This window comes from Calidris pugnax, unplaced genomic scaffold, assembly GCF_001431845.1.
Source record: "Calidris pugnax isolate Ruff unplaced genomic scaffold, ASM143184v1 scaffold113, whole genome shotgun sequence".
Classification (NCBI taxonomy): Eukaryota; Metazoa; Chordata; class Aves; order Charadriiformes; family Scolopacidae; genus Calidris; species Calidris pugnax.
The window spans coordinates 536,711-548,960 of NW_015090879.1; the positions used below are offsets into that span (position 1 = coordinate 536,711).

The following is a 12,250-nucleotide window of genomic DNA, read 5'->3' on the forward strand; positions in this document are numbered from 1 at the left end:
ACAGGCCTGCGTGAGGGGTTACCTGCTGCGGAAGCGGTTCCGGAGCCTGCGGGCAGAGTACGAGGAGGTGGTGCGGGACATCGAGGGGGACCTGAGCCAGCTGCAGTGGAGGGGACACATCCTGCCACGGCCCGTGTTCCTCCCCGAGGTCTGTGCGTCGGGATGGAGGGGGCTCCTGAGCCTGGGGAGGGGGTGTGGTGGGTGCCGTGGCCTGGCCGACTGGGCAGGTGCTACTTTTGCAGTGTAGTCCCCGGAACCAAATTAAAAACAATAATTTCAGCACCCCAGCCTGTAAGATTCTCCCCGATTTGTGTCCATCAGACCCCAACTGGGGATTTCTTCCTCCGGGTGAAGCTCAGCCTCGAGTCAAACACTTGACCCGCAAAGGTGACCCCTGTGGGTCTTGTCCCCGGGTGTCCACCTCACCCGGTTGTCCTGAACAGCCAGACCCTCCTGCGGTGGCTGAGCACAGCTCTTTAATGTTTTTACTGTTTCTGGAAGGAAAGCCCTTTAAAAAGTTCACGGTGGTGGCAGGAGTGCTGCTATCGGCACATCTCTGGCTGGGACAGAGCCACCTTTCACATCTTTATATTTTCTTTTCAATATATTTTCAATCTCTTGCGTGTTGCCCCTTTAGAAGCCAACGCAGGGGACAGGTTCAGGTCCGCAGGAGGCTGTGCCACACCAGGAGGTTGTACCACGGGACGAGGCTGTGCCACACAAGGAGGCTGTACTGCAGGACGAGGCTGTACCACACAAGGAGGTTGTACTGCAGGACAAGGCTGTGCCACACAAGGAGGTTGTACTGCAGGACAAGGCTGTGCCACACAAGGAGGTTGTACTGCAGGACAAGGCTGTACCACACAAGGAGGTTGTACCGCGGGATGAGGCCAGCACAGAAAACCCACAGAAGGAGCTGGCCACCTCTGAACCAGAACGGGACTGGGGCCGCAGCGGTGAGAAACCTACAGCCCAGCTGCAGAGCAAGAAAGAACTGAGCTCCAGGGGTGAAGGCGATGGAGTGAGGCCCCCAAATCCCAGGGGTGATGCCGATAAATGCACTGAAAAGGGGTGCAGTGCCCCAGCAGAGAGCCAGGAGTGGCAAAATGACAGCAGTGTCCTGGAGGCAGAGTCCCTTGAAGCCTGTCTGGGTAAGAGGCGGGAGCCAGGGCGCTGCATGCGCTCTCTGAGTGACCTGGTGGTGAGGTCCTTGGAGAACAAAAACCTTGGGAATATCCTGGAGATGTTAGAACAACTCGGTGCAAGAGAGACAGGGGGTGCAGTCTGAATCTTTGTTCTGATAATAAGTTATTCTTCCGTTTCTTTGCAGGAATTCCACTTGAGGAAATCAAGCAGCTTCCTCGGACTCGGTCAGGTCTCCAGTCCTACAGAAACCACTTGATCATGGAGCTGACGTGGTTGCAACAAGCTATTGTCAGCCGTAAAAACGTAAGGGCCCGGCCCTGCCTCTTCCAAAACAGTGGCTCAGACCAGTGCCTGTGGGTGGCCAGAGCGGTGCCCGCTGTGGCGGGACTGGTGTCGAACAGGATTGGATGGGATGGTGGCAGTGCCCTTTTTTTTCCTTCTCTGGGTATGGGGGGTGGAAAAAAAGGAATGATGAAGGAAAACATGAGCTGTTTAGATCTGGTTACAAGCTTTGCTCCTGTCTGGCTGCAGAGATGTCGTTAGTTTGATAATTCCCCAGTCCCTACGACGCAGCACTGTGTTCCTCGTCCTCCACTGGCCTAACGAGCTGCTGTTTGCTTTGTTTGGAAGGTGAACTCTGGCAAAGAGCAATGTTTTTCCTGGCTAATCTGTGAGGGCGGGTGCTTTCCTACTTCTTGGTCTCTGGGATTTAACACTTGATTTTCTTTCTCCTGCAGTACTTGATGCTGAAACAGAGGTTGGGGACTCCAGATCTGTAGGAGGGCATTCCCAAGTACGTGGGGCATTTGTGGTGTTATGAAGAAGCAGTGGAGCTGCAGCACTGCGGTCGTGACATGACCTCATGGACAGCAGCAGCTGAGGAGAACTCCAGCTCCGTGGGGTGACGTTTTCCACTTCAGATGAATGTGGCGAGAAAGCCTTTTATTTTTTTAAAATGTGAATATTTGGTCAAACACATCTCTGTGTGTGGCAGAGCCACCTGGAGAGAGCACCAGGTGCTTCAGGGAGCAAGGAAGGACTTATTCAAGTTCAGGGGCGTTTATGGTCTCTCAGAAAGAGACTTTCCACATGGTGCTGTGGTTCCTGACTGTGACCCTAACTCTTCTGTGCAAACACTCTGTTTTCCTGCTGACTGAATGGTCACTCTTCCCATGTGGCAGATGGATCTTTCTGTTGCTTGGTGATGCTGACTTTTTTGTGAATAAAAAGCTTTCCTGAAGCTCTCCTGGGTATCTGTCTGTTCCTGTCTGGCTTGGTGCCTTCTCCTGGGCAGAGCCAAGGAATTCCATGGCTTTGACCCGTGGCAACCTGTTCAGTGCAGAGGGTGGGGTGTGGATGTTTGTCCAGGACAGAATACAGGTAGCAAGTGATGGCGAGGGGGTGACAGCTTCTGGATGGGATGGGAGCTGCTGCCATAAAGATACTGGCACTTAATGTACCTCTAGGCTGGTTAATCTGAGCCTGGTGGCCACAGTGGCTGGTGAGGGAGCTCGCAGCACTTGGTGTGTGAGGATTAAAGAGCTGTGTGGTTCCTGCTTCTCAAACAGAAAAGTGCTCTGCAGGTTGTTTGATGTGGCCTCAACGGGCCCACAACTTCCTCCTGCTGGGTCTGCATCCATGGAGACAGCCGGTCGCGCCAGACTGTGCAGGGACGGGACAGGAGAGCGGCTGGTGGGGAGGGTTAGGGCTCGGCAGGAGGCCAGTGGAGCTCTCCTCCGCTCCCCACCTTGGTCTCTTTGCCTCTGTGGTCAGCGGGGCTTGCTTGATCCTTGGGGATGAGCCTCAGTGGCTTAGCTCTGGCACCTCCAGCCAAGAACGTGGTGGTTTATCGCAACGGTGACCCCTTCTTCCCCGGGAGGAAGTTTGTAGTGAACCAGCGGCGGTTCCTGACCTTTGAGGCGTTTCTGAACGAGGTGACCAAGAGCATTTGTGCACCCTTGGCTGTGAGGAACCTCTACACGCCCAGGCACGGGCGCCGTGTGGCTGAGCTGGGGGACCTGCAGGATGGACACCAGTACGTGGCTGCTGGCTTTGAAAAATTCAGAAGGCTCAAGTGAGTAGATGGCCCTTGGGTCTCTGGGTTCAGTAAGCACCTCTAGATCATTCTGTGGGGAACATATTGGGGTGTGAATGGAAAAAAGAGGTGAGAGGGGTAGAAACGCAATGAAGAACGGACCGATTAGTTTCTTTTCCTACTGGAAACAACTGCAAATATTCCTGATAAGGTCACTTGACTCGCAGAAGAAAACACGTTGGGGGAGGCGCCGTGTGTTCTGTGGCAGGATGTTGCTGTTTGGTGCTGCTCTGCCTCCCGTGCACCCCGTTGTGTGGTGTGTGGGAGGCTCTGCTGCTGCCCGCTTCCTCGGCAGAGCCGGCAGTCACACCGTCTCCACTGACAAATACTTTTGCATGTTTATTTTTTTTTGTTTTCTAATGCTGCACGAAGTTGAGCTGCTTTGTTTCATCCTGAAATACAGAGGGTTAAAGGGCGTTTTGTGGCATCGCTTGACTCCTGAGGGGATCCGTGTGTGTGTGTGTCAGAGGAATCTGGCTGCTGGTGTGAGTTGTGTTTTGTTGAGGAGATATTCCAGGCTGCATTAACACCGGTCACCCCCTTGGATCGGTGATTAACACAAAGGAATAACATTTTCCTGGTGCCTTTAGAACGAGGACCTGAAGTGGGTTGTATTTGGCTGGGAATTTCTTAAATGTAGCAGACTTTAATGTAGCCTGAAGTTCTGGGAGACCACGAGATGAAGAGGATTGTTTTAAAAGTGACCCAAATAAGTGACCCAGGCATCTGGTGGAGATGCACCAAGGCAGAGAGCAGTTGCTCCTTTTCTCACTGCTCTTTAGTCATCCATGTGGCCCAGGTGGTACGTGGCAACATCGTTGTCTTCTTCTCACAGCTATTTAAATCACGGAAGGAAGGATCTCCGTGGGACGAGGAACAGCCAGGGTCTGCAGGTGAGTCCCTGAGATGAGTGGTGACAGGTGGGAGTGCAGAATGAGACCTGAGAGACGTTAGGGCTGGCACTGATGAAATTAAAGTTGAGATTTAAGGCTGCCCCATGGGGACCAGGCAAAAATGCCAGAAGAATCCATAGGACCCGTGAGACAGCGCAGGGGCTGCTGCTGTGTCCCTCTGTCCCCTTTAAGGGTACAGGGGACGGATGTGTGCTCAGATATTTGCTGGCAGCTCTGGAAGGCACTCAGCTATGTGAAGAGCCTCTCCAGCCTTGGTGTTGCTGACAACAAACCTCACCCAGCAGCGGCGAGCCCGAAAGCTGGGCAGGCAGCATCCCAGGGCAAGCAGGTCCTGCTGGAGAAAAGGGACCAGCCCCAGGAGGCTCGGTGGCAGGGCTGTCCCTGTTCTTGTGCACTGAACTCCCTCTCTAGTTCCTCACTGTAGCTCCCTGGAAGTCGCACGTCTCAACGCGATGGCAGAAGCGCAATCACCCACCCTGCAGGATACAGTAAGTGCCTTGGTGTTTTCTCCTTGGAGGGTCTCTGGGAATGTTTCTAGAGGCTGGAGGAGGGAATTTCTATGTGAGATCCCAGGAATGCTGCCCCACTTGGACAATTCCCAGCTTTTATTTGTGGTGGATAGCTTTTTGGTTTTTCCCCCACCTTCCACAGTGGCAGGAATACTGACTCACTGCATGCTCTGGGTTGTTCCTACTGCAGTGTTTTCCGGAACGGGGATCTGCTGAGCCCCCCTTTCCCGCTGCTGCTCTCCCGGAGCACCCCGCTGCAGTGGGACACGCTCCTGGCCACCCTCACAGAGAGAGCCGACCTGCACAGCGGGGCTGTGAGTAAGTGAGTATCCAGATAAGACACTGCTGGCTCCTCTTCCCTTCTGTCCAGACCACAAGCAGCTCTGATTAGCAGAGGACTGGGAGTTCAGACAACTGTTTCTAGTCTGCTTTTGCAATCTCATTTGCTTTTCAGGTTTCCCCATCTTTAAATCGGAGGTAACCCCAATGGTGATGCTTTGTGAGAAGGGCTGGTGTTGATGGTGGTCTGGTGAAAAAGCAATAAGCAAACAGTAAAACATAAAAAGTGGTTTATGTCTAGAGAGACGGGTTTTATAGAACAAATACAGCCTGTCTTCTCCTTGTACATCTATTTACTGACACCCAAAGAGAAAGCTGAGATCTACTGCATCTCACTGATCGCTGGGTGTAACATTTCGGCGTGTTGCCTTGGAGTAACACTAAGAATGATTGATCCCCTCTGACTTTTCTCAGCCCTGTTTACCACTTTGTGTGTTTGCTTCCCCGCTGAGGGGTTGTTCACAGTCTTGAGATGGGTCTAAAGCCTTGGCCGTCTCTTCCTCAAGGCTCTGCAGGCTGGACGGAACCCAGGTGTCTGGTGGGGAGGAGCTGGTGAATGGCGATTACTACGTGGCAGTGGGAAATGAGGAGTACAAAAAACTGCCTTACTTTGAGCTGCTGGTGCCCCAGGATTCTGTGCACGAGACACTGCGGTACGTAAGCTGCGGCTGAGTGGTTTAGAATCACCTCCATGGTGGTCTTCAGCTACCCCCGTCCTCTCTGTTGCCCTCCTGTTCAGTGCTTTCTGCCTCAAGGCCTTGAGTCTTGCTTCATGTGTGGGATGTTCAGGAAGAAAGAATGTGTTTTCAAAGCTTTCAGTGTAAGGGCTGGCCCCTGAAAGCCCGAGTTCAGGTTCAGAGAAAGCAAGAGGTTTGGGTGTTTCTCAGCTAAGTGTTTGTCAGGCACTGGGGAGCACAGGGCTGTGGTGGGCAGCGTGATAGAACAGCAACACGTGCCACTGTGGAGTGTCCTCTACCTGCCCTGAGGGAAAAAGCACCTCCAGGGACTCTCTTTTAAGTGGAGATCAAGGCCTCCTGCAACTTACTTCTGCCTGATGCTGAGAATCTGCTGCTTCTTTCTTACAGGAACTACCCAAACAGCAGGCACAAAACATACCACAGACGGGTAGGTGGCTCGGCTGGCACGGGACTGTTTGTGCTGCGATCGCAGTTGCTTTGGTGTAGGTGTCCCTCCACGAGCAGTGGATGTTACCCCCATCTCCATTCTCCAATTCCCACGGCTACACCATCCTTGCTTGGCACCATTCCCAAGGGAGAGGCCCTACAAACAGCCATGTGGCCAGATCACGCTTGAATTAAATCTTGCTGCCTGAAGAAAAACTCCTTAAGGTGTTTCTCACTTCCCCTTTTTGGCTGAAGGGCAGGGGGGGTTAATTCTGGAGCCAGGATACCTTTCTTGCTCACTCCATGGGTAAAATGGCCAGCAGAGACGAGATAGAGCAGCTGGGCTGCCCTGGATTGTCTGTTGAAATGTGCATCTGTGCTATTTGCTTTTAAATTTTCCTTTTCCTTGTTTGTTTTCAGTTTGGTGAGCTCTGTGCCACCTCCCAGGTGAGTGCTGGTGACTTTGCTCTTCTGAACCACCTCAACAGATAGTAGTGATTGCAGAAAGTGTTTTGTGCGTTCCCTAATACTTGTAGTATCACCTTAAAACCCCAGTCAGAGAATACAGCGTTACTACCAGTGTTAATTACAGTGTTAATACCAGCCAGGAGGTACCTGGAGGTGTTTAGGGGGATTGCCCTGCAAAACTTTTCTTGTTTTATAAACTGTTGTATCAAGAAGGCCTATCAGAAGTGTGTGATGAATACTTTCAGCTGGACAGGTTGCAGGCCACAGGACCTGCAGAGAAAGACAAGCTCCCAGCTGCTTTTCCACAACTGCAAAGGCAAGCCAGGAAATCTCGCCTCAAAGAGGAAGAGAACGTTTTCCACGTTAAACCTGTCCGTGCGGGACAAAACAGGAGGAGCAGCACCAGGAATGCACAGCACTGGCCTGATCAAGGTAAAGGACACTGCTATAAATAATTTGCTTTGCTTGGATGCTACAGGAGAAAACTGCAGATGCACTGAGAGAAAGTAATGATGCATCCAGTAACTTCTGTATTTCTGCTTCTTTCCTTTCCTCATCTGGGCACACACGAGGACCTTTCTGTAGCCTCAGCAAGACCAGGCCATGGCTCTCTGCAATACCCATTGAACAGCTTTTTAATTTTCTTCTCCTCACAGAAGAAATTGTCTACAAACCCAGAAATCCTAGGACTGAGATACGAGGTGCCCAGGAAGTAAAGGAGGACGAACACAAAAGGGTGGATGTACCCATAGATCAGGTATGAGAAATGATTTCTTGCCCTGTTTGGAGTCTCACTGCTGCAGGGGAGCGCGCGTGGTCCCACTAGAATCTAGTCCTTCAGAGACAGCCTGTGAGAACACACCATCCAGCAGTTTATAGCAACTCTTTGGGCGAGGTGCCCAGGAAGTAAAGAAGGACAAACACACAAGGGTGGATGTACCCATAGATCAGGTATGAGAAATGATTTCTTGCCCTGTTTGGAGTCTCACTGCTGCAGGGGAGCGCGCGTGGTCCCACTAGAATCTAGTCCTTCAGAGACAGCCTGTGAGAACACACCATCCAGCAGTTTATAGCAACTCTTTGGGGAAGCCCTTCTGTTTTCTCACTTGTTTTAAGTCCTGTTAGGTTTGGGAAGCCCTGTACTCTCTCTGCAATGTGTAAAGATGAAAGTAACCACCAGGGGGAACTTCAGAAGCAGAGGACGGTGTGTAACTGCAGAGCTCTGCATTTTCTAGTCATTTGGGGATTGTCATTTGGGTAATGAACCTTTCCCTTCTGGGATGTGAAAGTTACAGCTCCCCACTCAGTAAGGATAGCAAAGGCTTTCCTGGATTTTTTTTTTTTTTTTAATGTGTACTATTTCTATTCTTACTCCTGTCCCAGAGAGTTGCAGAAGAACTTACACCAAAAGCCAGAACAATACACAGCAAAAAGGTATTTACTCCACTTAATGGAATAAACTTCACTCAGTGAAGTGTTTAAGATCCTTCCTGTCTGTGTTCACATTTCCTACACTAAAATTCAGGACCCCCAAATATAACTTGTTAAGCAGAACTTACCTGTAGCCAGGTGAAGCTTAAAGGCTGGCACAGAATAAGCATGTAATTCATAAAATCACTGAAGACATTTATTAGATAGAAATAAGTTTTAAACCTTTTTTTTTTTTTAAAGGGAAAAATGTAGGTCTTTTTTAAAACAAAATTCTCTGTGTAAAATGTCTGCAAGATGCTTATTATTTGTGGTGTAGTAATGTTTTAAACTTTTCATAAGGACATTTAGAATTGATGTAATGGGATGATGTGCATTATATCGTAGGTGATTCATGCTTCTGCCTGGCTAGTCTCTTTGGATTAATTAGAACTTCAAAGGAAAACAACTCCTTTGAACTTAAATTGGAGAAAGCCCCAGTAAAGAATTAGCTAATGGTTCCTGACCCCTTGGCTCGATGGGGAGCCTGGTGCTGTGTTTGCTTTAGGGGCTGGGCCAGCATTTCTCAAGGGGGTGGGTACTCTGATGCCTCTGTTTTCCATTGTCCATTCCCCCCCCCCATCACACTTGTTCCACAGTTACTGTTATTTGGTTGTCACAGCTCTCCTCTGCAGTGGGAGAGACTCATTAGGCATTAAATCAACTACCTTTGAATTTAATGTAGAGCCCCAAGTTTGCATACCAAAGCTGTGGGGAGACTGGAAGCAGAATCCAGGAATTTAGTCTCAGAATCTTTCTGTAATAGCAGAATGCTGCGTTAAAAACTGTATTTCTTTCTCGCTGCAAAAAGGCGTGGACTGCAGACAAATCACAAAAGACTGTGGCAAGGAAAAGGGATGCCAGTGCCTCCGAGGAGGAACAGCACTCAACGATGTTTCCCTGGGCAGCAAAGAGCTCTTCAGAGTTCACAGAGAGAGTGTGACAGGAGAGGGACAGATAAGCTGCCCGATTTAGAAAAAGTCATAGTAATAAACAGCTCTTATATTAACCCTCTTTGTGCAAAGCTTTCTATATTCTCATCAATTACAAGGGTAACAGAGATTTTTCCTGTGATCTGTGTGGTATTGTGGACTGATAATTTCACTGAAAAAAAGACCTCCCTTCCCTACCCTAGGGCATTGCCCTGTTGGTATTTTACAGACGTGAGGCACCCCACCAGACTGCAGTGGAGAAAAGCCACGTGGTGACCTTGGTGTGAGTGGCTGTGTGTGTGACCTGGCAGGTTACTCCTGAGCGCTGTGAGGGAGCCACGTTCACCTGCTTGGCCATGAAAGGGAGAGTTTCTAGAGAGATTCCTCCTACAGAAAAAACTGTTGGTCCCAGAAGCTCCTGTTGAACAATTTATTATCCGTTTATTATCCCCCCAGTGCTGAACAAGACAATACGCTCATCCTTGCCTTGAAACACCCACAGACAAAATAATTCCTTAATGGAAGACATTAAATAGGATGTCCTTGCAACATGCCTTGTTCCACCCTGGTGCTCAGGGAACACAGTCCACACTTTCATGTTTTTTGACATTCTTATGTCAAAATACAGCTTCATAAGTGCAACTGAGCCAAAGCTGCCGAGCCAGAAGCTCCCCCTTCGGCCACGGGGGTTACCTTTGAGCAGGTTCCTTCCTCTGCTTCTCACCGTGTCTCCTTCATGACCCAGCTACGCAGAGCATGACGCCTAGGACGGTGAGCAGCATTCCTGCCACAGCCCCTACAGAAATGAATATTTTGTGAACTTGCATAATTCAACAATAGTCAGTCAAACCTTCTCATTGCTAACTGCACGATGCTCAGATGTCACAGTAAATAGGATAGCATAAATGTCTGGATGGATACAACTCAGACCAAGCCACTTCTGAAGGGGTTTGGGTGTTTGGACCGCCTGGGTAATTGAGCTAAGCATGTTTCTAACAAAGCATTGCAGATGCTGTATGTCTGGCTACCGAGAATCAGGCTTAAACAAACAGAAACACTTTAGTGTATTCCTACAGATATCGTGCCAGGTGCTGGTAGTTTTAAACTTTCAAGTTTTCTGCCATTTTCTGACTTTCTGAGCAGGGTATATTATTGTAGGATGTTAGGGAAGGAAAGAATGATGGGTGGTGACATCTGAGGGCTTACGGAGCATCCTCTTCTGTGGCAGGCATGTTATCTAGTGCCTCTCTTGTGGTTAACCATCTAGTTAGGCAATGGCTCAGGCCTGTAAACTCTGTTACCTTAGAGTAGCCAATCAAATTTACTAGCTTTCCCACTTAAAACTCTGTTTCACTTCCCTTTTAGGTTCTGTAGCAAGAACTACTTAGAGCCCTTGTGTACCTCAGCGCTATTAAGTCAGCAAATGGATGCAGAAGACAATGTGAGGAAATGTTTTAAGTGTAACTTACTTTTACCACCGATGTCCTCTCCCAGAATCCTCCCCGTCACCAGTGTGACTATCAAAGCCAGGGAGTTACAGAGCGGGACAGCCAGGGACAGATCTGAAATTGAACCATTTTAACACAAACAGTTTAAAATGGAAAATCTTGTACGAATCGTAAGGTGCTTTTGATTATTACAAGATAGCTGTTCGATATTTAGCTGGATCACTAGAGTAGTCAATAGCATTGATCCTCCCAAAATCCCAATCAACCCACTCCATAAAAGCAACAGGAACTAACCTGCAGATGCCAAGGTGAGGTAGAAGAGGAGAGATCCACCTTGATTGAGCAGAAACGGCACCATGTACTGTGGGAAGAACAGGGGCCTGTCAGTTGCTGCCCACAAACCCACCGTGTGCCCCCAGCGAGGGGGCAGCCAAGGAGCCCAGCCTCGTGCCATGTTTGGCAGCGGAAATGCAGCACAGGGGCGATGCCGCTGCCAGTCACAAGCTTCTCAGTGTTTTAGTTCCCCAATCTGCAGAAGGCACACTGTGCTTATGTCATGCAAAACATGAGGGTTAATGACCTGCCGCCTAGAAAAGTGGTCTCAGTTCTGCATGGGAAGAGCAGTGCTCGAGGCAAGTAAATGAAACATTACTGAGGATAAATAATTCTGATGATAGACGGAATATTTAGCAGTTTAAAGAGTAGTATCGAGTCTAGAAGTAAACAGGTAGGAATGAACCCAAAGGCGGTTTGACACCCAGCTACTTCCCTGGCCCAGGAGCCCGGACAGGGTTGTACCTTGTAGTTGAGGCCCAGGAAGCGGATCTCGGCCAGCAGCTGCTGCAGGCGGCCCTGGCGCCGCACCTCCTCCAGCCCCTCCGCGCCCGTCCGCAGGAACGGCCCGGTGCTGCCCCACAGCACGGCCACCAGCACCAGTGCCACTGCTTCTCCTGCGGCACAGCCTGGGCTCAGTCGCCTGATGGCCCCAGGGGAATGCCAGTCTGCCATCACCGCCCTCGGAGGGCCCGCTCAGCCCATCCTCATCTCCCCACAGAGGTGGGGGAAAGATGGCCCAACGCCATCCCCATCAGAGACCAACCTTCCCCAGCCCAGCTCACTGCTGCTCTTCATCGCGAAGGGCCCTGGCTCTAGGCTTGCTCCCGCATTCCCCTCGGGGATAAACCCTGCAGCAAGCCCGGCCTGGGGACACATCCCCCTCAAGGAAGGCCCCTCACAGGGCCCAGTCTGCGGCCACACTCCCTGGAGGAAAACACCTCAGCCAGCCGAGTCCGTGGCCACATTGCTCCCACAGAGAAACCTACGGCCACTTTCTCCCTTCAGGAGAGGCCCCACAGCAGAGCAAACCCACGGACACATTCCCCCTCCGCAGGGCCCAGGCCGCAGCCCTGCTCCCCCCTCAGGGAAGACCCCCGCGGGGCCCAGGATGTCGCCATGTCCCCCTCTCAGGGGCCCAGCCGGTAATTATTTCCCTTCCTGAGGGAAAAAAAAACCCAAACAACCCGTTATCCCGCTCAGGGCAGACCCTTTCCCCTCCCGCCAGACTCTCCTCACAGCCCCGGAAGCTCACCCATGGGCGCCATAGCGACGGTGACGCATTTCCGGTTCCCAGCAGCCTCTGACCCGGAAGCAATCGGTCCCGGCTCTCTTGCCTCAGCGTTGCCGCCATGGTGAGAGCGCACCCGGGACCGGGACCGGGGGAGGGCTGGGGGGTAGTAACCGGTGGTCTGGCCGTGCAGGGCCCCCGTGCCGGGGCTCCAGGGACACGGGGGAGGCCGGGGGGCGGCAAG

At 51.1% G+C, this 12,250-nt stretch overlaps 4 protein-coding genes across 5 annotated transcripts in view; 3 read left to right on the top strand and 1 right to left on the bottom strand.

The window, feature by feature from the left end:
• IQCC (IQ motif containing C) overlaps positions 1–2,386 on the top strand; it is a 3,291-nt gene extending 905 nt beyond the window's left edge. Inside the window, exons 2-5 of the mRNA XM_014946506.1 lie at positions 5–148; positions 638–1,151; positions 1,331–1,449; positions 1,884–2,386. Of these exons, the coding sequence (XP_014801992.1) occupies positions 5–148; positions 638–1,151; positions 1,331–1,449; positions 1,884–1,925 (819 nt within the window). The 3' untranslated portion in view covers positions 1,926–2,386. The remainder of the gene's footprint in view (positions 1–4; positions 149–637; positions 1,152–1,330; positions 1,450–1,883) is intronic.
• A 556-nt stretch (positions 2,387–2,942) lies between these two features.
• Positions 2,943–9,427, top strand: DCDC2B (doublecortin domain containing 2B). Its single transcript, XM_014946500.1, has 11 exons — positions 2,943–3,220; positions 4,077–4,134; positions 4,567–4,643; positions 4,855–4,986; positions 5,510–5,656; positions 6,089–6,128; positions 6,548–6,574; positions 6,841–7,027; positions 7,252–7,352; positions 7,979–8,029; positions 8,874–9,427. Exons 1-11 carry the CDS (start codon positions 2,943–2,945, stop codon positions 9,003–9,005), a joined length of 1,230 nt encoding a protein of 409 aa, XP_014801986.1. The 3' UTR covers positions 9,006–9,427.
• On the bottom strand, positions 9,411–12,050 carry TMEM234 (transmembrane protein 234). Of its 2 annotated transcripts, XM_014946511.1 has the most exons (5): positions 12,031–12,050; positions 11,241–11,392; positions 10,737–10,803; positions 10,464–10,556; positions 9,411–9,790 (listed from the first exon to the last, which is right to left on the bottom strand). In XM_014946511.1, the coding sequence occupies exons 1-5, from the start codon at positions 12,041–12,043 to the stop codon at positions 9,729–9,731; spliced, it is 387 nt and encodes a 128-aa protein (XP_014801997.1). In that variant the 5' UTR covers positions 12,044–12,050; the 3' UTR covers positions 9,411–9,728. The 2 variants fall into 2 exon arrangements, with proteins under 2 accessions (XP_014801997.1, XP_014801996.1); XM_014946510.1 differs by lacking the exon at positions 12,031–12,050 and having other exon boundaries at positions 11,241–12,024.
• Positions 12,051–12,068: 18 nt separating this feature from the next.
• EIF3I (eukaryotic translation initiation factor 3 subunit I) overlaps positions 12,069–12,250 on the top strand; it is a 4,967-nt gene continuing 4,785 nt past the window's right edge. Inside the window, exon 1 of the mRNA XM_014946505.1 lies at positions 12,069–12,130. Within this exon, the coding sequence (XP_014801991.1) occupies positions 12,128–12,130 (3 nt within the window). The 5' untranslated portion in view covers positions 12,069–12,127. The remainder of the gene's footprint in view (positions 12,131–12,250) is intronic.